Source organism: Harpia harpyja, chromosome 11 (assembly GCF_026419915.1).
Source record: "Harpia harpyja isolate bHarHar1 chromosome 11, bHarHar1 primary haplotype, whole genome shotgun sequence".
Taxonomy (NCBI): domain Eukaryota; kingdom Metazoa; phylum Chordata; class Aves; order Accipitriformes; family Accipitridae; genus Harpia; species Harpia harpyja.
In genome coordinates this window covers 24,327,337-24,350,976 of record NC_068950.1, presented here as the reverse complement: position 1 = coordinate 24,350,976, position 23,640 = coordinate 24,327,337, and the positions used below count along the sequence as shown (strand labels likewise).

At 39.0% G+C, this 23,640-nt stretch overlaps 2 protein-coding genes across 2 annotated transcripts; one reads left to right on the top strand and one right to left on the bottom strand.

Moving 5' to 3' along the window:
• Nucleotides 1-39: 39 nt before the first annotated feature.
• On the bottom strand, nt 40-12,441 carry DBT (dihydrolipoamide branched chain transacylase E2). The gene is given in 14 exon segments (XM_052801560.1): nt 40-687; nt 1,582-1,653; nt 1,819-2,010; nt 2,924-3,001; nt 4,007-4,173; nt 4,965-5,208; nt 5,994-6,121; nt 6,490-6,671; nt 7,549-7,624; nt 7,797-7,920; nt 8,904-8,968; nt 12,035-12,158; nt 12,160-12,267; nt 12,391-12,441. Coding segments are annotated over 14 exon segments (1,779 nt in total). The 3' UTR covers nt 40-519.
• Nucleotides 12,442-13,282: 841 nt separating this feature from the next.
• Nucleotides 13,283-22,529, top strand: RTCA (RNA 3'-terminal phosphate cyclase). The gene is made up of 11 exons (XM_052801744.1): nt 13,283-13,535; nt 13,660-13,760; nt 14,774-14,917; nt 16,101-16,224; nt 16,743-16,801; nt 17,323-17,464; nt 19,220-19,344; nt 19,478-19,536; nt 20,168-20,262; nt 21,434-21,538; nt 21,897-22,529. The coding sequence occupies exons 1-11, from the start codon at nt 13,491-13,493 to the stop codon at nt 21,993-21,995; spliced, it is 1,098 nt and encodes a 365-aa protein (XP_052657704.1). The 5' UTR covers nt 13,283-13,490; the 3' UTR covers nt 21,996-22,529.
• The last annotated feature ends 1,111 nt before the right edge of the window (nt 22,530-23,640 follow it).

Here is a 23,640-nt window from a genome sequence, read left to right as displayed (position 1 = left end):
GGTTCACTCAGTTAAATAACAAAAAGGTCTCTGGACATCTTACAGCAGAAGCATAAAAGGCATTTTATTTGTATATGATTTTTGCATAACTTCTTTTGGGAATTTGGATATTATTTGTTAAAATAAATTTACGTGTCGAACAAGAATGAACTATGAGTATTTCCCTTCAAAACAGGTTAATCAGGTTATAAATACTGCAGATGTAGATCAGTGTCATTCAGTCACACCAGCCTCACAATCGTATGCATTATAAAAGGCAAAATAAAGACATTCCATCACCATATTCAGAAGTTGCACCATGACCTATTAAGTTTGACAGTCAGCTGTAGAAGAAATTACAGCACTACTAATTAAAAGAAGTAACAACTAATTGATAGACTGATATCAGCTGCTGAGATCTTTTAACCACATAAAATTATATTATGTGAGTAGCAAAGGGCATGTGCTAGGAAGGCCAGCTTTTATAATTATTTAGTCCAGTCCACAAAGTTTAAAGGCATATTCTAGCCATGGTTTCCTTTATTTAAGGTCTAGCAGCATCGAAGCAGGGTTCTCCAAGTAAGATTTCCATAAGTTAGAAAACCGGGCCATTGTAGCTCCATCAATGATGCGGTGATCAGCTGACCAACTCACATTCATTATCTGTGCTTTAAATACTTCACCTTTTCCATTAAACCGAGGAAGAACCTAAAAATCAGAGGAAGGAAAAAAAAAAGAAATGTTAAATACTTTCATTAACAAATCTGTCTATTTTTATTGTTAATTTGTTAATCTAAATTTAAACATTTTGCTAAATTAGACAGCAGTAGTGCCATTCCAAAAACAAAGACCTTCCCATTACTGTTTGTGCTGTGGATTAGAATATATTGTAAACCTACATAATGAACAGTCATATCCTGTTTCCACCATCACGGAAATACTGAAGTAGTGAAAACCTTTCTTGACTCAAAAGTTTCTTTCTAAACAGTTTATTGCACTGTTAGTGCTCAAAGTAACGGTTTTCTTAAAGCATCCCCTAAACAACAGGCCCATAGGGAGAACATAGAGAAAGTATTTTAAATTAATACTAATTTCATTTCCAGCATTGATCTCAAATGTCTACATTACAGAATTAAAGCCTGAAATTCAGAAAATATGAAACTGCCTTCACCATACAGAGTTCTGCACAGATTCAGCTATCTGGCTCATGAAATTAAACTTCGTTACCAGAATACTTTCTTAATCTCAAGTTTTCTCCCTGATAGTAGCAAAAATTCTATCACCGTGTTGCAAAACTTGTAAAAATATATTTGTTTCTTAATAACTAGAAGGCTAAACATATATGTGAGTGAAATATAACAGGATTCTAGAAAACAAATCTGAACCTTTGGCGTAACAGACTTCTATTTAAACATTTGGTGTCTCTGCACAGTCATCTAAAAACATCACAAAAATTTTCAATCAGAAGCTATGCAGTTTCTGTAACAAAAAGGAAATGTTTATACAAGAAAACCAAAACAAAGGGACACTCCGCGTTTCATTTTCATTACAGATGACCTCAGTTAGCTAAACACTCGCATCACTGAGATAAAGTTAATATACCTGTATCTTTCCAAGTGCTCCAATAGCTACTTCAGGAGGTAGTATCACTGGTTTGGTGTAAGTGCCACCAATCTAGAAAAGAAAAAGCTGGGGATATTAGTTAACAACTTTTTTTTTAAAGCAAATTGTCTCTTGCATTAATTGCTACAGGTTTTGTTCATTGCACATTAAACTTTACTAAGTTATTCATTTCAGAAGCAGTTTTCAGTTCTAAGTTCTGATTTTTCCTGTACTTACTGTGCCAATATTTGAAAGGGTGAATGTTCCCCCAGTGAGGTCATTTGTTCCCAGCTGGCCTGCAGAGCCCAAGGACTGTAGGCGATTTAATTCAGAAGCAATCTCAAACACACTCAAGACCTGAACATTTTTCACATTTGGAACAATTAAACCTTGCTCTGTGTCCATAGCAACACCAATGTTGTGCGAAGCCTGCAACAAGTTTCATTAACCCGACATTAACATAAGCAGTTAACATAAAATGTATTTTACATAAAATTGCACTTGAATAATGTCTTCTTTATATATCTTTTTAACCTAGAAAGTGCTGTCTGTAGTAAGCAATTCCTCTATACAACTTTGAGGGGAAAAGGGGATGTAGATTTTTAAATATTACCTTTCCACATCTGCAAAGTGCAAACTGATTTCAGCAATTTCACATCCAGGAAATACAAAATCCTGGACTCAATTTCACACTATAAATATTTCACTTTAGGATGATTATATGGGTAACAAAGCATGACTAGCAGATTTTAAAGAGAATACTAAAATTAAAAAAAAAAAAAAAGGAAATTGAGTTGCCTTTCATTTGCTAGAATGAATATATAAGGATTCATCTGAGAGATACTGATAAAACAGCACAAAAAGAGTTTGTACTGCAAGGAGCATGTACACATCACTTAAGAAAATAGACACTTGCTGCCCAGAAGTATCAATCCAGCACCTTGTATGAAAATCAAATAGTTTTTATCAAAACTGCGTTTAAAATATTACTTTAATACATAAGGGTTGAGCGTTGGAACAGTGGAACCACTGTGCCATTACTAAAAAATTACTGTATTAGATTTTTAAATGCTTGGCCCATCTTCAGGTGAAAGATAGGGAGTCACTATACTAATATGCATTTTTGAGGCAAGCCTGAATAACAAAGTGACTCTTATTAAACAAACTACTGAAATAAGATCATTAATAAATCAAATCCAATCTTAGAATCTGGACATATAAATCATTTTCCAGCATGACTCCATAATTTTGGTTCTTACAATTAGCTTAGACATTCTGAAAAGCCCTTGTTAGCTATTAGTTTAGGTTTTCTGCTTACAACTTTTATCAGTAGTTTACAAACCTTATATGTGACATTTTGACAGCTTTCATCCAAAGAAGCATTAAGAATGGGATACTGCAATAATCCCAGAGAGGCTGCCTGTTAAGTATAAAAGAAGAAAAAAGAAGATAGATTTTTATAACTAGAGAGCAGCAAGGAAAGGAAGGAACGGTGGGAGACAATTTAGATTAATAACAATATGGATTTCCTCAATGCAATCAAATTTGGCTTAAACTCTCCTAAACTTGTCTGTTGATACTCTGTCATTAATAAGATAGCAGAAGAAAAAGACGACTTACAAAACCCAAATATTTATCAGACATAAGTGATAAACCCTTTCCCAAGTATCATTGAAGTTGAATCTGCATTTGTTGTTTCTGTTCCACAATTCAGATCAAATATCCAAAGACCAAAGTTATGACATTCAGCAGCAATGTCATTCTCAGCTCTCCACTTAGATGACAATTATTTCAAGGAAGTAATATTCATTCACCCTAAAGAGAGTGAGCAGAACAAGTGCTTACTTAGCACTCTAATTGAAATAGCATTACCAGAAGTTTCAGACTAAGCTATGCATTCAATGCATAGCTTAGGCAGTGCATCAGCCTTCACTGATGCCCACAGTTGGAAATGGAACCATGGCAACTAAATGAGTGCAAGTGTCTGGTCTTCTGAACAACAGAAGAGAGACTGATTCACCTAAGGGATTCATTACCAACAAAAATATAACAACAACAATAATAATGATGCATTTCACGTGAGGCTCATTTTAATGGAGCTCATAAAAAATACTGACAGTTTCCAAAATTTGTTTTGTATAATCCAAACACCTAGTGATGCTTACCCCCATAATGAATAATGCTTTATCTGCTCTATCCTTCTCCATTCATATTTAACAAATTTTCCATGATATTATATAACCCTAACTACAATTCCAACAGTAAATTGGTAAGTGGTTCAATAAACAAGAAAAGTTGAGACATTTCTTGTGAGCTGTAATTATTCAGATGATAGAGAGGTGCTCCAAACTTACAACAATCATTTATCAGATTTTGGCAAAATCTGGCATAAGTACTCCATGTAGTGCTCTGCTGCACATCTCACCTTTATAAAGAAAGGCATAAAGGAAAGCTTAACTCCACGAATTTGTGCTAGAGGTTTCAGCTCTTCTCGCAACTGAACCAGCTGAGTCAAATCAATCTCATCACAATAACCGAAGTGGGGTATCTTCAAGGCTGCACTCATAGTCTTCACCATTGCCTTGTGAAAACCTGGAAAATATTCACTGACTTCTTAAACGAACAAAATTTGCTCCTGGAAGCTATGGTGAAATTTCAATTATTTGTTTTGATTAAACAAATTATACAACTTAAAAAAACCAAATCAAACCAAAACCCAACCACAACAAAAGAAGGACAGGGTAGAGCTCACTTTAGGATCAACAGTTATTCAGCACATACAACTCAATTTTTATGATTGTAATATTTCAGATTATATTACTGCGTATCTCTCCTATGTATGTATGTATTTGAACTCATAATACAGTAACCTGCACTACTCTTTCCAGCCTCTCCAAATAAACATTGCCTGAAAGGCAAGCAAAAACCTTTTATCTTCCTCTTTTAATGTGATTTTTCTTGCCTTAGTGTCTTTTGTTGCACTCTTCTCCAGAACAAGTGTGAATGCTGAAGTACACTATTATTAAGCACTGATAAACCCTTAAATTCACTGCACTTTGCCACTAACTGCATAATGATTCATACTGTGACAAATTCACGTTTCAGAATTCCTACCTGTTTCAGCATTCATTTGAAGAAACACAGACTAAAAATGAGCTCGTGCAACTTGCAAGCCACCTCCATCCAAACAAAACATGAACAATTATTTCATAGAATAATAATTTCATGCAACACCTTCTTACAGAGCATGTTTTCCTATTCCTCACTTGCATGACAATAACATGAAACACACTCCCATCAAAAGGAATCAACTGTTCACTGAGTAACATTTACTGGTAGTCTACTGTGAACATGGTCTCAAGATTTTATATTTCATGATTTACCTGTTACAGGTTCAGTTTTATCTTTTCCTGAAAACACAATGGGTCTGGAAACAGGTACAGGAATTTTGCGTGCTTTGTCCTTTGGAGCAGCTGGCAGAGTCTCTGATTTTGGTAAAGGTGGGATAATTTCAGCCTTCGGTGATGGAGGTAAAATAGCTCCTGTTTGTTTGGCTAAGTAATTGAGTATGTCTTCTTTAAGGATTCTGTTATCTTTCCCTGTTCCAACAACTTCACTCAATTTAATCTGAAATGTATGTAACAAGCTATGACACTTTCGTTTTACAACAATATAAAAATATCCTATGTTGTGAGCTACGGTTAAAAATCATTCCAGTTACTGATCTAACACACCTACAGTTTTCCTTCCCTTTCTATGATTTATTTGGTACTCAACATTGTTCAAATCATCCAGAAGGCCCATTAGGTATCTAACTGCATACTTTAAGGAGGAACTATGAATACTACTTACCTCTTAATTACCTCACAGGATCAATAGCGAAATATTAATTTGAGGAAAGTTATTTGTCACTTAATTTTCTCTACTCACTGCTTCATTTTTCTCCTGAAAATGCACCACAAGCTTTCAAAAACAGTGGAATATTCATAGATCCACAGGAAAAAAGATTTAGAAAAGTGCTTAAAATATCACCTAGTACATCCTCTGCTCTAATACAAATCTGAAAAACAAAACAAGATAGCTAAAACTGAGATTCCATTTTTCCCTCCTCCTTCCTCTGTCCCAGGAATCTATTCTGATACTTTATTATTTTTATTCTAAAAACGTTTTCTTAATCTCCAGCCTAAAGCATCCTAGCTGCTTCTTAAGCCCAGTAGTTCTTTTCCTATCCTCCATAATCATCAGAAACCACAATCCTCTTCATCTTTGCAACAGTTTTTACGTATTTGAAATGTATCTGGAAACGAGTCATTTCTCACTGCACTTTCCTCTAGATCAATGTTCTCCTAGTCAGTCAAACTGCTATATAAAAGATGGATAAAATGCAGCAGGATCTGATTCAGCAAACTTACATTGTTCTCCATGGCCAGACGACGAACTGCAGGGGTTGCTAATGTTTTGTGACCTTTTATCTCTTGGTGAGTGTGCTCTTCATGAGACATAGGAGGTGTTTCAACAACATCTTCTTCTGGGGCAACACCTGCAAATGAAAAGAAAAATTTTAACTTTACTACATTATACGCATTTGTTAAATTCCAACCTCAACCATTCTGTGATTCTGTGACAGCTGAAGTTTTTAACATTTACTTTGAGGTACTGTGAATGGGAACATAGCATGCTAAAGACTTCTGCTTAAGCTAAATTTTCAACAGGAAACGTCTGGCTTTTGAGATTTTAAGTACTAATAAAATATCATGGCTTTTTCTACTTAAATCTTCTTGACTTTATAAAGGGAAAAAAATAATTCAGTTTTAAGTTTGTCAGGAGGAGAAACTAAACTCCTCTGTCACTGATGGTTTTAAGACAACAAACATAAAATATGCAATAGAAAAAAATGGCTTACAATACCTTTTGAGGCATCAATTTCAATGTCCACTAATGGTTTTCCAACATAAGCAATTTCATCTAAATTGTAATGGAGTTTTCTAATGATGCCATCATAACGACTAGTAATAGTAACGGAAGCTTTATCGCTTTGTACTTCACAGATGCTATCAAATTGAGACACGCTATCACCTTCTTTTATATACCTAAGAGAAAAGACACAGGCTAGTATAAGACATATTAAGTGTAAAAATCTATGCTGTGTATTCTTTTGATAAGTTCAGTTATGTACATCCTCATAACATAAAAATGAATATACCTTTTGCCTGACTACTCCAGAAGCCTTTGTTGTGTGAAATGACACGATTTAGAATATCATCACACGTTTATTTTTACTATTACTTTAGTAAAGCAGAGTTTTCTTGACAGATTATAAGCCATCTAAAAACAAGAATAAGCCCAGCTTAGTCTGAACCTGAGCAAGTTCTTAGTTTTAAATTGCCAGGATCAGTATATATGATCAGTTTCAGAAAAGAAACTGAAAGTGGGAAACACTGTCTTCTATGCAAAGAGAAGCATTTTCATCTATTTGTACAAAGAACAAGGCATTTCAACACTGCCTTCCTTCACTGTACACTTTGATTTTGCTTAATCCGTTCATCACTGGCTTTTTACAAACAATTTAAACATTCAAATCTTTTACTAAAGTCAATAGAGAAGGGCTATAGGATAAAATTTTGTGGATTCTCCAGACTAGTAATTTGTTTCTAAAGTTCAGCCTAACTAAGTATAATGAAAGACAGACCTCCTGCACTCTGAAAACATTAATCACTGAAGGAAAGTCTATATACAGGTGCAGTTAGGGCATCCCATTCCTTCCATCTTTTCCACTCCCAGATAAACCAGACTGCAAATAAACAAAATGTAAAGCTCAGTATATACTAAGGTTTTAAAATGTGGAAAATGAAACTTGAAAAACTTCACTAGTAACCCAGAAAACATATTCTCAGATAAATAACTGGTAATACAGCTGTTAAACTACTTGCTGATTTCTTAGTATAGTTCTAAGAAAGTAGAGCTTACCATTCTTTTACAGTCACCTCTGTAATCCCTTCTCCAATGTCAGAAAGCTTAAACTGGACAATTTGGCCACATGAAACTTAAAACAGACAATAAAGAAATACAGCATGTTTAATAGTAAATACAAGATATCAGACAGAAAAATCTGAATGCATCAAAAATAGCCTACATACCAGTCATATACAAACCGCTAACATAACAATCATAAAATAGCAAAATAAAATAAATTATTTTATTATGAAAAAGATTACCAGCAGATGTTCTGAATAATCGCTGTTGATGACTAAACTTGAGGGCAGATTTGTCAAACACGCACACATATTTTGATTTTATAAAGCGAATGCTGCTGCACGATCTAACACGGTGAATGCAAACCTGGGGGAGAAAAGTCTCAAGTGTTAATATAATGGACTGAGGAATGTTGAGCTCATTTAATATTCCTGATGCAACAGTAATACTAAATAGTTTAATTCTAGTTTATATAAGAGAAGTTCTTATGGAAACACAATTATACTGAATACATACTGAATGTACAATAACCATAAATTAGCATAAGCTTTGCCAAGTCTTTAACTTCTTTCACTAACACAACACGTGGGGACATTGAAGCCACAACAACATAATCAATTAACAAAAATCATGACAAGATCTGGTAAGAGATTCATACTTGCTATTGTTTCTCTAAGCAATTAGTTTAATCAGGACACACACACAAAAAGCATACATAATATCAACTACATTAGCCATCTGAAATAATTCTTATCCAGAATGGGTGCTGGAAGGGTCCCCTAGACTGCAGGAAAAATCAGCATATTTTTCTTTGTCGATTCTTATTCCAATCAAAGGTTGATCAGAAGTACTAATTGGAAAGGAAATTCACACCACAGGGCACAGACAGTTGCCCTTTTATTTCTGCTAATATATAGGAGGTAATCATCTTCAAGTAAATATCATTTCACATGAACTTTAATGACATTTTTTAAGAACTGGGCATGAGATGGCTTTCTTTCATGGTTACAATTATATTTATCCAGAAATCAACTTAAAAGGTCAACGGAATTTTCTGAAAGGTTCTTCAGACAAAACCTTATACTTTAAAGCATCATGTAATCAGTCATGATTTTGGTCAAAAGCAAAGCCAGTAGCACTTGCATTGCCATAAACGGGCATTTTATCATTAATCTCAACAGAAGTTAGTTCAGACCCTTCCTTATTTAGTAAGATTTCTTAAATCTAATGTAATTCTGGTGTTATGTTGTCTTAGAGTGCTGTAAAATTAATAAAAATAACAACTTATCTGTAGATACTATCTCTAATTAACTTAGAGATATGAAAAAAATTCAGGTGCTACAATGTACCTCAAGTAGCTCAAAACTGTAAAATTTAGAAATTATCTTCTTAGAGGAGCCAGAAAACAGCATACCTGCATGGGAAAGTTCATTTTAACTTTTTTTTTTTTTTTTTAAATCCTTTCAGTAATTACAGACCATATGAAACTTCCAGATTGCCCTTCCCACCCCCCAAGGTGTTCAACTAGTTGATTTTATATTACACTTTTAAAAAGTAGATTGTTCAGAAAACTGTACAATTCTGAACTGATGATGTACACATTTTCTATATTATTTAATCTAGCACTGCAAGTTATATTTAATATCCCCTTTCTTTTAGGAACAAATATTTATTCAATACAGTCTACCATAAAGGACACAGCAAAGTTGTATTGAATTACTTTGCAGCTGCCTGCTACTACGGTTTTATCTACTGATCTAGAGTAAGTATTTTTCTAATTCCTATAATTAGTAAACAGAAAAACCTTTTCATTAGTCCTCCAAACAATTTTCCCTATTAAAAAAATCAGGTAAAACGGTAATTTTAAGCTATGACAAATCTTATTTTATGAACACATTTAAAATTCTCATTCAATGACAAGACTGGTATATAATGTACATCTTCACAAGCCTATTTTCTCCTATTTTTAATTCTGTTTTTCTTCCCACTTGAATCCATGGTTACATTTTTTTGTCCAACAAGATCTTTTTGTCCCAAACTTAGAATAAAACTCTTTTCTCTTTATATGACCCTACATGGAAAACATTCAATATTTACCTTTGAAGATGATCACAAGGAGCACATCAAATCTCTGAACTATTTCTAAATGTGAAGTTTCATAACGCTTTCCATGTGTTTTTAACATTTGGTAACCAATGCAGGTAGTGAATTAGTAATATCACTGCCAAAAAAACAGACTGGTTTTGTTACAGAAGAGTTTCAATGCCGCTTCAAATTATATTTGTAGGAATAATTCAGAACTACTGCATTTTTTAAAAATTGAGTCTTTTTGGCTTGCAGTTTTACACATTCTCTACTAAAAAGTTGATGTGCTAGTACGTTAAAGCAGTAATACAGTACCCAATCTCTTCATAGAGCAGTGTTTCTTTCTAACAAGAGGAAAAATTAAAATCCATGAAATAAAGACGCTGTGCTTACTAATTTCAGTATTTAATCACTGTAATACCATTTTCTGTGTAATGCCAAATAAGGAAGTAACAAAAGCATATAAAAGACAAAATTAGTTCTAATATCCATAGCATACCCATCTACGTATCTTGATGTCTGTAAAAAAAATAAAAAACCAACAAGCACAGTACTAGCAGTTATGTTTATGTCACCCCATTATGCTATATGACAATTTAAAGGCAATAATACCACAGTAAGATAACATCTGTCCTGTTCGAGTCTTCAAAGTGTGAAGTTACTGTTGTGAGAAAAAACTGAGGGCCCGCTCCAGTCTCTCACTGAGGATGCATCAGCCACTGATAACCTGGTTGACTAAGAGTTGTTTGAACCAAGACAACATGGGAGCTGTATGCTATCTGGGGGAGAACTGCCTTGCCCCTGTTTAGTTTAGTTTTGGTTGTTTCCTTAAAAAGAAGCCAACTGGGGTTTCCTAAATCACCACTGATCCTAAAAATCTACTGCTGGCCTCAGAACAAGATGTTTTTATGCAGCCTGCAGGCAACTGTTTACCTGATGAAGTAACACTGAATTTCAAAGTCAAATTGAATAGCTTGTGCTCAAAGGCAATGACTTCTCATTAAAGGATACTCCTCTATAGAACTCTTTTGACTTGCTGTCACATTGAGTGATTTTAATGAACGCTTACTTACATTGGATTTGTTTTGCATACATATTCTATATCTCCAAGTATATAGCTGCCTATATACTAAACCAATGTCCTTGGTAGCATATTTCAGTCAGACATTATTTCTCGCCTAAATAACTGGCACCATGTCCTCGTGTCTAGGTAACGGTTATCTCCCTACTACTTAACACAAAGACCCCTAGGCTCATTTCTTCTTCACAACTTACAGCCCCCATGGACAACCACCATTACTTTGTCCTTCTTCCTCTCACTGGTGAAAGTGTTTGCAAAAGCATTGAGAATATTAAAATAAAGCCCTTTAATATTATAATAACCATATTATTTCTTGGATCTTATCACTGTTTCACAGTGCAAAATTCAAAATGTGCTTGCAGGAAACACACACTATAAATAGCCAATTCTACAGTTCAGCATGCACATAGATAAAATGAGCATTTTCATCTTATCAGATCTCCCTCTGCATTTATGAGTAGATGGTTTAATTAGAAAGAAAACTAAAAAGAAGCTGCTATTTTCAATATTCTTAAGCAGTAAAATTACTTATATGTAGCTTAAAACTAGATAATTACAAAAGTATCACTGAAAAAAATCTTCACTACTATGCTTTCAAAATACAATATGGATTATTATTAAGAGCAAAAATAATAACAGAAACTAGAACCAATCCTTAACTTTGTTTTCACTTGGATTATCTTACAAAAAGATGTTTCTTTTCCTGACATTCCACAACACAGCAGTGACATAATTGGAAACCAACACTCTTCACTACAGCAGTAAGACTATAATACAAAAAGGCAGAAGAAAGCATGAAGTAAGCCTTCACGATGGTATATGTTTATAAGATTGTAAGTGTCCTAAAACACAACCAAGTAGATTCACTTTTTGAAGTACGGTAAGGTATCTCAACTACTTAATTTACAAATATCAAGGCTCCTGGGATTCAAAGAAATACACTTCCCCTTTCCGTGTGTGTAACTACACCGCGTCTGTGCAGATACGGTATGCAAGGGGACTGACGCAGAGTAGCGGTGACGGCAGTGTAACGTATAGGCAATGCAATGAATCAGCTGACTAAGAAGTAACGGAAGAGAAGGTTGTCAGTGGCCTATTACAGGAGGCACACGTTCTTTCACAGGCAACGTGGGCAACGGGAAAACATTCAGGGGGCAGCAGCGTGGGGCGGAGGAAGGCTGTTTTGGAGGTCCCTGGGGAGCGAGGACACCCTGACTCCCAGGGAGCAGCGGGCGGGCTTCGCCGGCACCGCGGCAGCACGGGGCGTGCGGGGCCGGGCACTGCCGGCTGGCTGGCTACGGGGCACACGGTCACCTGTGACGCCGCACCGTTGGGTCAGCGGCGGGTCGGGCTGGGGCGCTGCCTGCGCGGAGGCGCGGCTGAGGAGGCCGGGCAGGCTTGAGGGGAGGCGGGGAGGGTAGCTCGGGCACCGCCCGCCCGCAGGCGCGGAGGAGGCGGCGGCCGGGAGGGCTGAGGGGAGGCGGCAAGTCCGCGAGCGTGTCGTGTCTGCTCCGAGGGTCTGCCGCGCGGTCCTCCCTCGCTCCCAGCTGGAAGGAATCAACAGGGCTTCAGGATAGCACCGCCGCCGAAGCGGAGACGCCGCGCGTTGCCCACCCCCTCACCGGCTAACTGGGAGCGCCACCACCCGCAGGGTCCCCTGCTCCCCTTACCAGGCGCCCCGCGGCTCGGCAGCTGCTCCTCGCAGCCGTCACGGCCGCCATCTTACTCCGGGAAGAGGCAGCCCCCACGCCCCGCACACCTCCCACCGACCAGCCAACCGGAGGGCAGCCACGCCAACCGCAGCCAACCAGGCGGCGGGCGGCCACCCTGGGCAGGGGCCAGGGAGGCCGGCGGCGGCGGGGGCCGGGAGCGCGGGGCGGCGGCGAGGGGCAGCCGTCTGGTCCTGCCCGCTGCCGGGGGAGCGCAGGCGGCCCCTCGGAGCTGTCACACGCCCACGGGAAGTAACGGGAGGGTGTCACTTGTCCCGAGCGCCTCACGGGAGTTTCCGTAGCAAAGCCGCTGGCGGTGGTGGAGGGAGTGCGGCTTTCCCTTGGCCGAAGTGGCGTGAAGGGCAGCGCGAACGGCCCGGCATTTCCCGGTACACCTGTGGTAAAGTGTGACTGCCAGACCAACACCCGTATGTCTCTCTGTGCTTATTTTAGCGATCTCGCTTCTGGGGTAAACTACTCGCTTGTAACCGCGACAGCAGGAGTCGGCGGCGGCGCAGGGCGGCACGTGGCAGAGCTGTGCCCGCGGGGCTGCCGTCCCAGCCGCCGCTCGGTCGCGCGCTGCGGGGTGCCGCGCTTGCCACCGCTCCGGCCTAGCCTGGCCCTTGGCCGTAGCCTCGGGACAGAGGAAAGGCGTTGCGCCCTCCGGGACGCCGAGCCGCCGCAGCTCTGCCCCGTGTCGGGACGTGGACGTTAACGCGGGGAGAAGGAAGCTCCCCCCGCCCGCTACGCGGCTGCCCGGGCGCTGAGACCCGGCGGCCGCTCCCCACGCAGTGGAGCCGCCCCAGCCAACCCGCGGCGGGTGGGCGGGGAGGTGGCTCCGCTCTGCGCCTGCTCCAGCGCCGCCGCCCGGGCCAGAGACCGGCACCGGCAGGTTGGGGCGCCGCCACCACCGGAGCGCATCTTGGGCGCGCTTCCGTCGGGCAAGCGTTCGCGGCCCCGGGGGGCTGCTTCGCCGCGGGTTCGCCGTCTGCAGGGCCCCGCCGGGATCCCATCGGCGCGGCTGGGGCCTCTGCGAGAGACAGCTCCGCTCGCCGCCAGTCATGGACGGGGACAAGGTGGAGATAGACGGCGGGATCATGGAGGGGGTGAGCACCAGCGGCGGGCTGGCCTCGCCTTACCTGACCCCGGGCAGCGGTGACGGGCGGGCCGGTAGCCGCCCGCTGGGTGGGAGGTGCCGTAGTGCCTGACGAGCGCCGTTTCTCCGTGCAGGGCGGGCAGATCTTGCGAGTATCCACGGCCCTGAGCTGCCTGCTGGGCCTGCCGCTGCGGGTGCGCCGGATCCGCGCCGGGAGGAGCCAGCCCGGCCTCAGGTAACGGCCCTTCCCGCGTCCTCACGTCGGCTCGCCCGGGGGGGGCTGTCCCGGGACGCGGTGGTCCCCGGGCGCGCTCAGCGGCGTCACGTCACGGCGTGTGTGAGGCCCTCCCGGGCCGGGGGCGTAGCCGTGCGAACGCCTTGGCTTGCTTTTGTCTGAAATACTTGCAAGAACGAAGCCCGTGTATTTCCATTGCTTTAAGAGGGCCTTTTTATCAGCAAACCCCGCCCGTGGCTCAGCTACGTGGAAGGACTGAGCGCGGAGGGTACGCGCTGGGGTACGAACCGGGCGCGCCGCAGTCTCCCGGCGAAAGGATTCGGAGCCCTTCGCCCGCTCCCCTCAGGGCGGTTCCCGCCCCTGGCCCTGGCCGGCTGCCAGGGCAGGTGAGGGCGCCGCCCCTGTCGCCACCTGTCAGGCACCACAGCCTCACAGAGCGTCTCGAAAATATTTTCAAAGGTGCTAAGCAGACTGCACGGTATGAAATATGAAGTACAGTTAAGGTCGTGTAATGCCTCAGCAAAACATGGTTCACCACACATACAGCGTTAGGAACAGTTCATTTCTTTCCGATTTAAATTTCTCAAGCAAATGGAAACACAAGCACAGCAAGACAGATACATAGCAAAACTGTTAGCTCTCTTGTGGCTCTGGCAACCAGTTACTGGCTTGGCTCCAGTTCAGTATTGCCATCATTATCCCATTGCGTTTTTGTTCAAGCATTTATCACATTAGAGCAAGCGACTGCTCCTGTGTCTCATCTGTCTGTCTGGACCCATTCTAATGGAAAACACACCAGAATCCTGCAAATTCCAAAATGGCCTGAATGCTGCTCCTTTAGCTCCTGTGAACTCAGGAGAAGTACTGTAGGAACCAGATCGAATTTCCGATCCTTGTTCGATCTGAAATTTGCAATTGCGGTATTTATTAGTTGGTGTTTAGTAGTTCTTTTAATGTAATATGAGTATGTAGTCTACTTGCACGTATCTTTAATTTTGTATTGTCACTCCAAGGCCTCAGCATCTGTCTGGATTGGAGATCATTCGAGATCTATGTGAGGGGAAGCTGGAAGGTGGAGAGATTGGCTCAACAGAAATAACCTTCACTCCTGGGAAGATCAAAGGTGGAACCCACATAGCAGATACAAAAACAGCAGGGTATGGCTTTGTACGCAGATCATGACTGACTGGTAACTGCTCTTAACTGCCTTTGGTAACTTTAAAATTACGACAGAAGATGGTTTGGTAACTTTAAAATTGTCACAAAAGAGCGGGGAAAAAAAGAACATTAATACATGGGTAATGAGCCAAAATCTGTGCTGCCTGAGCCAGATATATGTGACAAAAGAACCTTTAGTGTAGGCAGGATGTGTATGAATAAAGTATATGCAAGTGTAATAGTTTTTAAATTATAATTGATATATAAGTTGAACACTTGATTAAAGTTAAGCAAAAAACAGCTGCCCATGTATTTAAAACTTTATCCGTTATTTTCTCACATTAGTACGTTTCATGTCAGGACAAATGCATCAAAATACATAAGTATCTCAAATCTGTGAGATGTGAAATAATCCTCATCATATAATAAAGTAAATTTTGAGATTTTACTTACGCACATAATGGTACAATATGGGATACTAGCCTTGGAACTGGGAACATATTCTGTCTGCGGTTCTTTGTGCTTCGGTTTCTTCTATCCTCTATTTCTGTGTTGGGTCATTTGTTCTTGGAATCTGTTGCAAAACTGCGTAAATGGGTTTAGCTATGGAAGGCTGGTACGAACAGTTGTTTGGAAGCATAAGCTACGTTAGGCATAAGTTAAGGTTTCCTTTAAGTTGAGAGAAATATTTTTCTGAGCTGCAATAGTATAAACAACAAAGCTGATGCCTTTTACCTGACACAGAAAGGTTTGAGTAAGCAACAATGCAGCAGAATTAGTAAAAAAGCACAAGCCAAAAAAAAAGAGAAACAGTATGATTCACAAACATTTGGAAGTTATTTAAGAAAATAAAACCATGTTTTCTTCAGTTCAGTGGTGATTACCGTTTTCAAAATTCAAAATTATGTTTGAAACCCCTATGAGATAACTGTTTTGTTTTGCTGAACAAACTTTTGGAAAATTTATTTTGGAAGTTTTTTATTACCTATGAAATGTGGAGATATTCAATGATAGGGGAATCTTGTATCTAAAAGCATATTTTCTATGCCCCTGAATCTTTCTAGGATGCTGATCAAATACGTAAATGCTCTGGAAAGTCATTTGCCTTTGATATGTAATGATTCTATGGAATTCTATGGATTATGACTGCACAACATTTGAGTATCTTATAATTGCTTTTAGGAGTGTGTGTCTACTGATGCAGGTAGCAATGCCCTGTGTGCTGTTTGCTGCTTCCCCATCACAACTTCATTTAAAAGGTGGGACTAATGCTGAGATGGCTCCTCAGATAGACTACACAGTCATGGTAGGGAAAAATTCCTTTGGCTTGGTGCATCTTTCATGCATATATATGCAATGTAACTACTGTAATTCTGTTGCTCTTACTGCAAGTTTATTTGTAATTATGGAATTAGGCATGGGAATATAACACTATTAGTGCGCTGTATGTAGAGAGCAACCAGTGTTTCATGGAATTGCCTGAAACAGCAGCTAGTCTGTTTGCTTTTAATTACTAAAGAAAATTTCACTTAAAATATATTCTTTATTCTATAAGTGCTGTGAGTTTTTAAGAATTTCTCTTCCTCTTTCCATAAGAAAATCCTTTTTACACAAAGTGTCATTCAGAATGAAGTATGGGGAATGTCAGATAAGCTGTATAGATGAGACTGGATATCTATTTTTTTTTTATATATATATATATATAATGTAACTGAAATTTCTGTGTTGAACTTTTTTTTTTTTTTTGGAAGACTGCATAAAATAATGGGAAATTAGAAATGCAAAATAGATTTACTCTGTGGTTTATATATGTTTGGTTTTCAGGTTTTCAAGCCAATAGTTGAAAAGTTCAATTTCACATTTAATTGTGACATAAAAAAGAGGTGAGTTATGGAGACATGTGGCAGAGGCAGGCCATACTGAACCAGTGTGTGAGCAGAGGCACACATACAAGGTGCCCTCAATCAAGCTGAGGGATGAATTTATAATACATGAACTACTCTGCATTAGCTTCGCCTGTATGTACTGTCACCATATGATGAATGTGGTATGGTTCTTTTCTGTCTTTTTTTTCATTGCCGAGTCTTCAGCTGCTGTTTAATGTTTCCTATGGGCCACCGCTGAGGGAAGCACATGCTGAACAGGCAGTACATTGCTGAGCTTTTTCCTAGGTGCCAGTTATGTTGGTGTTAGGTAGTTAATAAGGTGTATGTTATGAGGTAATACTGTTAGAGAATGTAATTCTATTATAAAGATATCTAAGGCACACATCAAGAAAATTCATATCTACAGTAACAGAGGACATAAAAATGTATAATGAAATATATGAAGAGCCTTCTGGCTCTTTTCTTGGTTTCCTTGTGATCTTTGCATTTAATTATATCTGATTACTGTTTCTAAATAGGGGCTACTATCCTCAGGGAGGTGGTGAAGTTGTAGTCCAGATGTCACCAGTCAAAGAGTTAAGCCCAATAAACTTAACAGAACGTGGCATAGTGACAAAGATATATGGAAGAGCATTTGTTGCCGGAGCACTGCCTATAAAAGTAAGTGTCAATAATAGCTCTGGTAGTATCCAACTTCATATATCTATATAAAATTGCATGTAATCTGCTTAACATGCCTCTATTGTTCCTGTATTCTGCAGTCTTTTACATATGAACTAAGTAGCCGTATTAAATGGTTTCAATTATTCAGGCTGTAGAATAAAATCTTGGACATTTCTAAAATGCATTTATTGCATAGCAATATGGTAGCAGCTAAAACAGGAGATGAAAATGGTATCCTTGATATCCTTCATATGACTGTTCAAAAGTCTTTAGCATATATTGAGGGGTATGTCCTTGTTTCAGCTGCGATAGAGTTAATTGTCTTCCTAGTAGCTGGTACGGTGCTATGTTTTGAGTTCAGTACCCAAAGAATGTTGATAACACTGATGTTTTCAGTTGTTGCTAAGTAGTGTTTAGTCTAAAGTCAAGGATTTTTCAGCTTCTCATCCCCAGCCAGCAAGAAAGCTGGAGGGGCACAAGAAGTTGGCACAGGACACAGCCAGGGCAGCTGACCCAAAGTGGCATAAACAGGGTATTCCACACCATGTGACATCACATCTGGTATAGGAACGAGGGGGAGTGGGAGCGGGGGATTGCCGCTCAGGGACTAGCTGGGTGTCGATCGGCGGTTGGTGAGCAGTTGCACTGCGCATCATTTGTACATTCCAATCCTTTTATTATTACTGTTGTCATTTTATTAGTGTTATCATTATCATTATTGGTTTCTTCTTTTCTGTTCTATTAAACCGTTCTTATCTCAACCCACGAGTTTTACTTCTTTTCCCGATTTTCTCCCCCATCCCACTGGGTGGGGGGGGAGTGAGTGAGCGGCTGCGTGGTGCTTAGTTGCTGGCTGGGGTTAAACCACGACACGTATCATATCTGATTTACGTATCGTTCATATTTACATGGATTATTTTAAATCTGAAATCATGGCCATCATTCATAGATTTATGGGTAAACTATGGTGCACTGTAGTAGGCAGAGGTCAGACTACATAAAATTTTTCAACCATTGCTAAGGGTATTAGAACAAGTTAAGGTTAGGTTTAGCCAAAGAGAAAACAGAAACTTGCTTCTTTGTACCTCCGTTCTTTCTATTACTCCTGTCCTGTCTGTGTTTACAGAGAATGAGTGGTGGGATCTCCTTAAGGCTCCTTCTCACACACAGGCTAGAAATTAGGGAAAGGAAGAGGAGAAACTGAGTTACTTTTTGAAGAGCTGTGGACTGCTGGTTTTGGTCTTAAAATCTCCAAACCTATGAATATTGGCTATGATTGGATCACAAGGATGGGATAAGCTTCATCTGCCCCCACCTGCCTGTGATTTAAAATTGTTATTTTATATATTACACCTTATAGAGTATATCCTGTATATAATAATTGTGGGGTGGTGTTTTGGGTTTGTTTTGTTTTTTATAATCTAATGACCTGAGATAATCAAGACTAAATCAAATCTTTCTCCCTATGAATGGAGAAAAGTTCTTGAATTTCTATTGATATTGAAGCTTCTGCTTACATCACTATAATTGTAATTTGTTCAGCATTTCATGTTACCTTAATTTTGTGGGAAAATTCTCAGAAGAGATGATGTTCAGTGCTTGCTTGTAGGGGTTTTATAACAATCCCTTGTTTTTCTAGTTAATAAAGTAGCCCCTTTATTCAGGGATTCACTGTAATAATTAGACTTATGAGGAAAAAGTATTACTATAGTTACATAATTTAATTAATGTTTTTACCTCTTATCTTGTTAGCTGGCAAAAGACATGTCAGCAGCAGCAGTGAGATGCATCAGAAAAGAAATCAGAGATCTTTACATTAACATTCAGCCAGTTCGAGAACCTGATGATCAAGCCTTTGGGACTGGAAGTGGAATAATGTAAGATGAGACCAATCTTTCTATTGATACCTGTAACCTTGCTAGTTGATTAGCTAGATCTTGATTACATATCTGATAAATAAACTGTAATGTGATTTTGTTCTTAATATTGGTTCTGTTTTTTTCTGCTTAGCGTTGTTGCAGAGACTTCAACAGGTTGTTTGTTAGCTGGGTCATCACTTGGCAAGAGAGGTAAGAGTTCCATGAAGTATACTTCTTTCAGATTTAACTTACTGTACTATTAACAAATAGGAATCTGAAGTATATTCAAAGATCTGATACTTTGAGTGTTGCATTTTTAAATGGATGTTGTTTAGTAATAAAGGACAGTAGAAATGAGCAGATTTTAAACATAGTAAATGGAATCTTACACTTTGTACTAAGCTGCTTCTGCATAGTGACAAAAATGACAAAATTATTAAACTCAATTATTATCAGAATGGTTTGTTAAGGATCACTGAGTTGAAAATACTTCTGGACTTTTAGAACATACAGTCTTTGTGGTTTACCTGTGAAGTTTTTGTTCAACAGTGAATCTAGATGCGTATCTAGATTAAAAGGAATAGAAATTATTTTGGTTTTAAATGGTTTGAATAAAATGTTTCTCTGACTAAATGGGGCTACTTCTTTCCACTGCTTAGGAAGTATGAACTATATGTCATCATAAGATGGGAGGGTTTTTTTAAGCAGGCATTTGAGGCAAGAGCGTGGAAGTAAGGTTTAAAAAGTTGATCATTTCTTGATTATTTTTTTTTCCCTTCTGTATTTTTAAAATGTTAAATAATAATTGGCAGCATCCTAATCTCCCGGATTTCTCTGTTAGGAAAGAATTCTGACAAGGTTGGCATTGAAGCAGCTGAGATACTGCTTAGGAATCTTAAACATGGTGGAACTGTGGATGATTCTATGCAAGACCAAGTAAGGCTTCTGTATGTGTTTACATGAAGTTGAAGTAGCAAGAACATGCATGTATGTATTACTTGTAAAGAATATAAATCTGAACAGGGAAAGAATGAGATGTAGATTTCAAAGTTAGACTGTATCTCCCCAGGTAGGCATGGCATTACGTAATTATTTGATAATTAGAAGTCTTAGGAGGTTTCTGGGTGTGGTCATGATATCACTAGGATTAGCAAATTACATACAGTTCTAGGAACCACAGATGCTCCTGGCTTTGTACCAACACCCTTAAATTTTCCCTTCCTGTAAATCTTAGTAGGTATGGAAGAAAGAGGTAGGAATTTGCTTCTATTTGGCACTCTGTGTAGTGGAGTAAAAATAGCTCCCTGGTTATGTATTAAGAATGATACTAAGTGAAGCTATTAGAGAACAGAGAATCTAGGAGGTGCTCCTGTTTGTCTTGCTTACCTAATTTCATTTGAGAATGAAGACCCTCAACTATCTTATTTTCAGTAACGCAGCCTGATAAGAATCTTGGGCTGTTCTAGATAGAATGACATTACCTTTTAGCTCTAAACACCTGGCCACACATTATTATGTAGTATAATAGGAAGTATTCAGGTCTTGAACTCATCCTACTTTTTCTAAAGCATGCACAGTACAATTGGTGGAAGCATGCTACAGCTAGATTCAGTGTGTATAGGAACTGCTCAGAGTTATATCACACTTTACAGAGTACTTGTCATGGTGATGTTTGTAAATCAAACCAGATTTTTTTAGATATCTGTCTGGCGAATATGTGATCAGAAAGTGTTAGAATTAAAAAGCCTGTTCCTGAATTTTTCTCTCCATAAAAGTAATCTGCCAATCTGGAGTCTGACATGACTTTGGGGAATTTCAGGGCAGGAGGGTGGGGGAGAGCAAAGTTAAATGTAGTAACAGGAATTCAGTGGCAAACTCCACTGTAGCGCAGTAGCAGCCCTACGGTAATAGGCATTACAGTAGTAATTTCCAAGCTTCTTGAGCCTTGGATCACTCTTAACACTCAGCACCATGGACTTTTATGAAACATGGCAGACCGCATTTTTACATCTACGGTCATTTTGCATGTTTTTCTTTCTTTTTTTTTAATCACTAAGTTCCTAGGATCTGAAGAGTTACTTAATAATTACCTTTCTCTCCCTTTCAGCTAATCATTTTCATGGCACTAGCAAAGGGGGTGTCTAGAGTGAAAAGTGGACCAATTACACTTCATACTCAAACGGCTATACACTTTGCAGAGCAGCTAACAAAGGTGAGTCCAAAAGTTCAGGAAGTTTTACCTATTGGTTGTCATCTAGTCATCTAGGAAATGTACAGTTCAGCAGGCATTGTGAACTGAACTTGATCATGGAGGACAAGCATTGTTAAAATAATTGCTACAATATTTATATGGGAGTTTACCTGTAGAAAGTGAACATACGTTAGAGTTAAATGCCTTTAGAATGGTTAGATACTTTTACCACTGTTATTTAAATGTTTTTTAATGAAATCAGTCAAAGCTGTAACATACATAAACACATGGCAATACAATTATTGGGCATCAGATATTGAATATTTAAACTTACGTATGTTATAACTTAATTAGTGATATATTTCTAATCCTGTTTTAGGCCAAATTTACTGTGACAAAATCAGAAGAGGAAGATCCCAGTAAAGATACCTACATCATTGAGTGCCAAGGAATGGGGATGATAAACCCAAACTTATAGGGGTTAAAAAAAAAAGAAAAAAAGCAGCAAGCTGACAAAAGCAACACTCAACATACCTCAGTGATGTATTGCACTACATTTCAATGGGTGTATAATATGCATGTGAATAGGAGGAGCCTTCTGTCACATCCAAGTGATTTAACTTTAAGGATGATGTCGAGTTTTTCCTTGGTATGCTGAGAATCTGTGGTGTGAACAATGGAAACTTTCTTTTTTTTTTTTTTTTGTTACTATTAGCAGCAAAATGAGTACAGACAGGACAGCAAATAGAATACATTGTATGTATTTGAGAGCTTCAATTAGAAGCTTTGAAAATTCAGATTCACCAAAGTAGAAAATAACTGTTTCAGTTTTGAAAAAATACTGATACATTCTTTCCCCTTTAAAAAAATGTAAGTTTTATTCTTTGGGAACCCTTATGTTGAGAGGTATACGGAATGAAGTGCACCATCAAATCTGTATCACCGTTCTTCCTTAACCATTTTGCTTAAATTGTGTGTGAGGAAATAATAAAGCAATATCATCATAATGAAAGCCTGGTATTTATATTTGCTGTTATCTCAGCAGGTTGTGTTAGTGGGAGATGGATACAAAGTAACTGTTCAGAAGCATAATTTCTTTCTCTCCCTACAGAAAGAACACTTAATGCATAGAATAATCTCCTTTTAAATCTTCTCTTTTTATCTATTTAAAAAAAAGTCTCAGGCAAGCTACAACAATGTACCACATTATGTCCCAAACACAAAGTATTAACTTTATGATATGATTGGATTTTCTATCTACAGTTGTCCTTGTTAGCATAGTAACTGGGTCTACGTTTTTGCAAAGCTGTTGTTGTTTGTCTTTTTTAAAGGAAGCACTTAATTTCAGGTGAGATTTGGGAGCTGTTGAACACGCATATATAGACACAGATACATACATGTAGGTACACTGAGCACTGCATATACACACAGGTGTCTTTAGGCATATAAAATGCAGTTGTGTTATCCCCCATCTGTGGATTAAGGAAGACCTTCTGCCAATCTGGCCTTGATCATGCTACAAAAGCTTTTTCTGAAGTCAAAGGAAGATAAAAGGAGAGGTAGGGCATAATTTGTTTTGCATATGAAGAACTGAATCAGAGTTGGAATCAGTTAACCAAAACTATGTAAATGCACCCTGGAAGCTTGAATTGATTTCCAGGTTTTTCCACATCCCAGTCTGCAGCCTTTGCTCTAAGATCTTTTTCTGCTCAATTGTGACTACTGAACCTAACAGCTAAAGATGTAACTTGAAGTACCATTTGTCTTAATAAGATAATTGCATTACTGTGCATTTCTAACAGGAGAAAAATCCTTTGCTGATATACAAAAACGTTCACCAACTATCTACTTAACAACATCTTGCTTCTTAGGGTTCTTCCCCTCTCCCCACCCGAAAACTAGTGCAAAAGAATGGGATGCTATTAATGTCTGACTAAATAGTAATGCTTTTTCTCTAATACTTGGAATGGTCTGAAGGGGGCAGCAGATACCCACTGAGGTATGTTTGTAACACAACTGCCGTTGAAAAGCACCTCTCTGAATTCCTAGTCTGTGCTGCTAATATTTTCAATGTTTCCTTTTGGAAGAACTCTGAATGTATTTTTTCAAAAAAAACTTGAAAG

What these genes read in the sequence shown, in the direction of transcription:
- RTCA (XM_052801744.1), top strand. Translation starts at nt 13,491, where the DNA reads ATGGACGGGGACAAGGTGGAGATAGACGGCGGGATCATGGAGGGG. An exon ending in AGGAGCCAGCCCGGCCTCAG is followed by an intron (nt 13,761 to 14,773) that starts GTAACGGCCCTT and finishes TGTCACTCCAAG; the next exon opens with GCCTCAGCATCTGTCTGGAT. An exon ending in AGATAGACTACACAGTCATG is followed by an intron (nt 16,225 to 16,742) that starts GTAGGGAAAAAT and finishes TTTGGTTTTCAG; the next exon opens with GTTTTCAAGCCAATAGTTGA.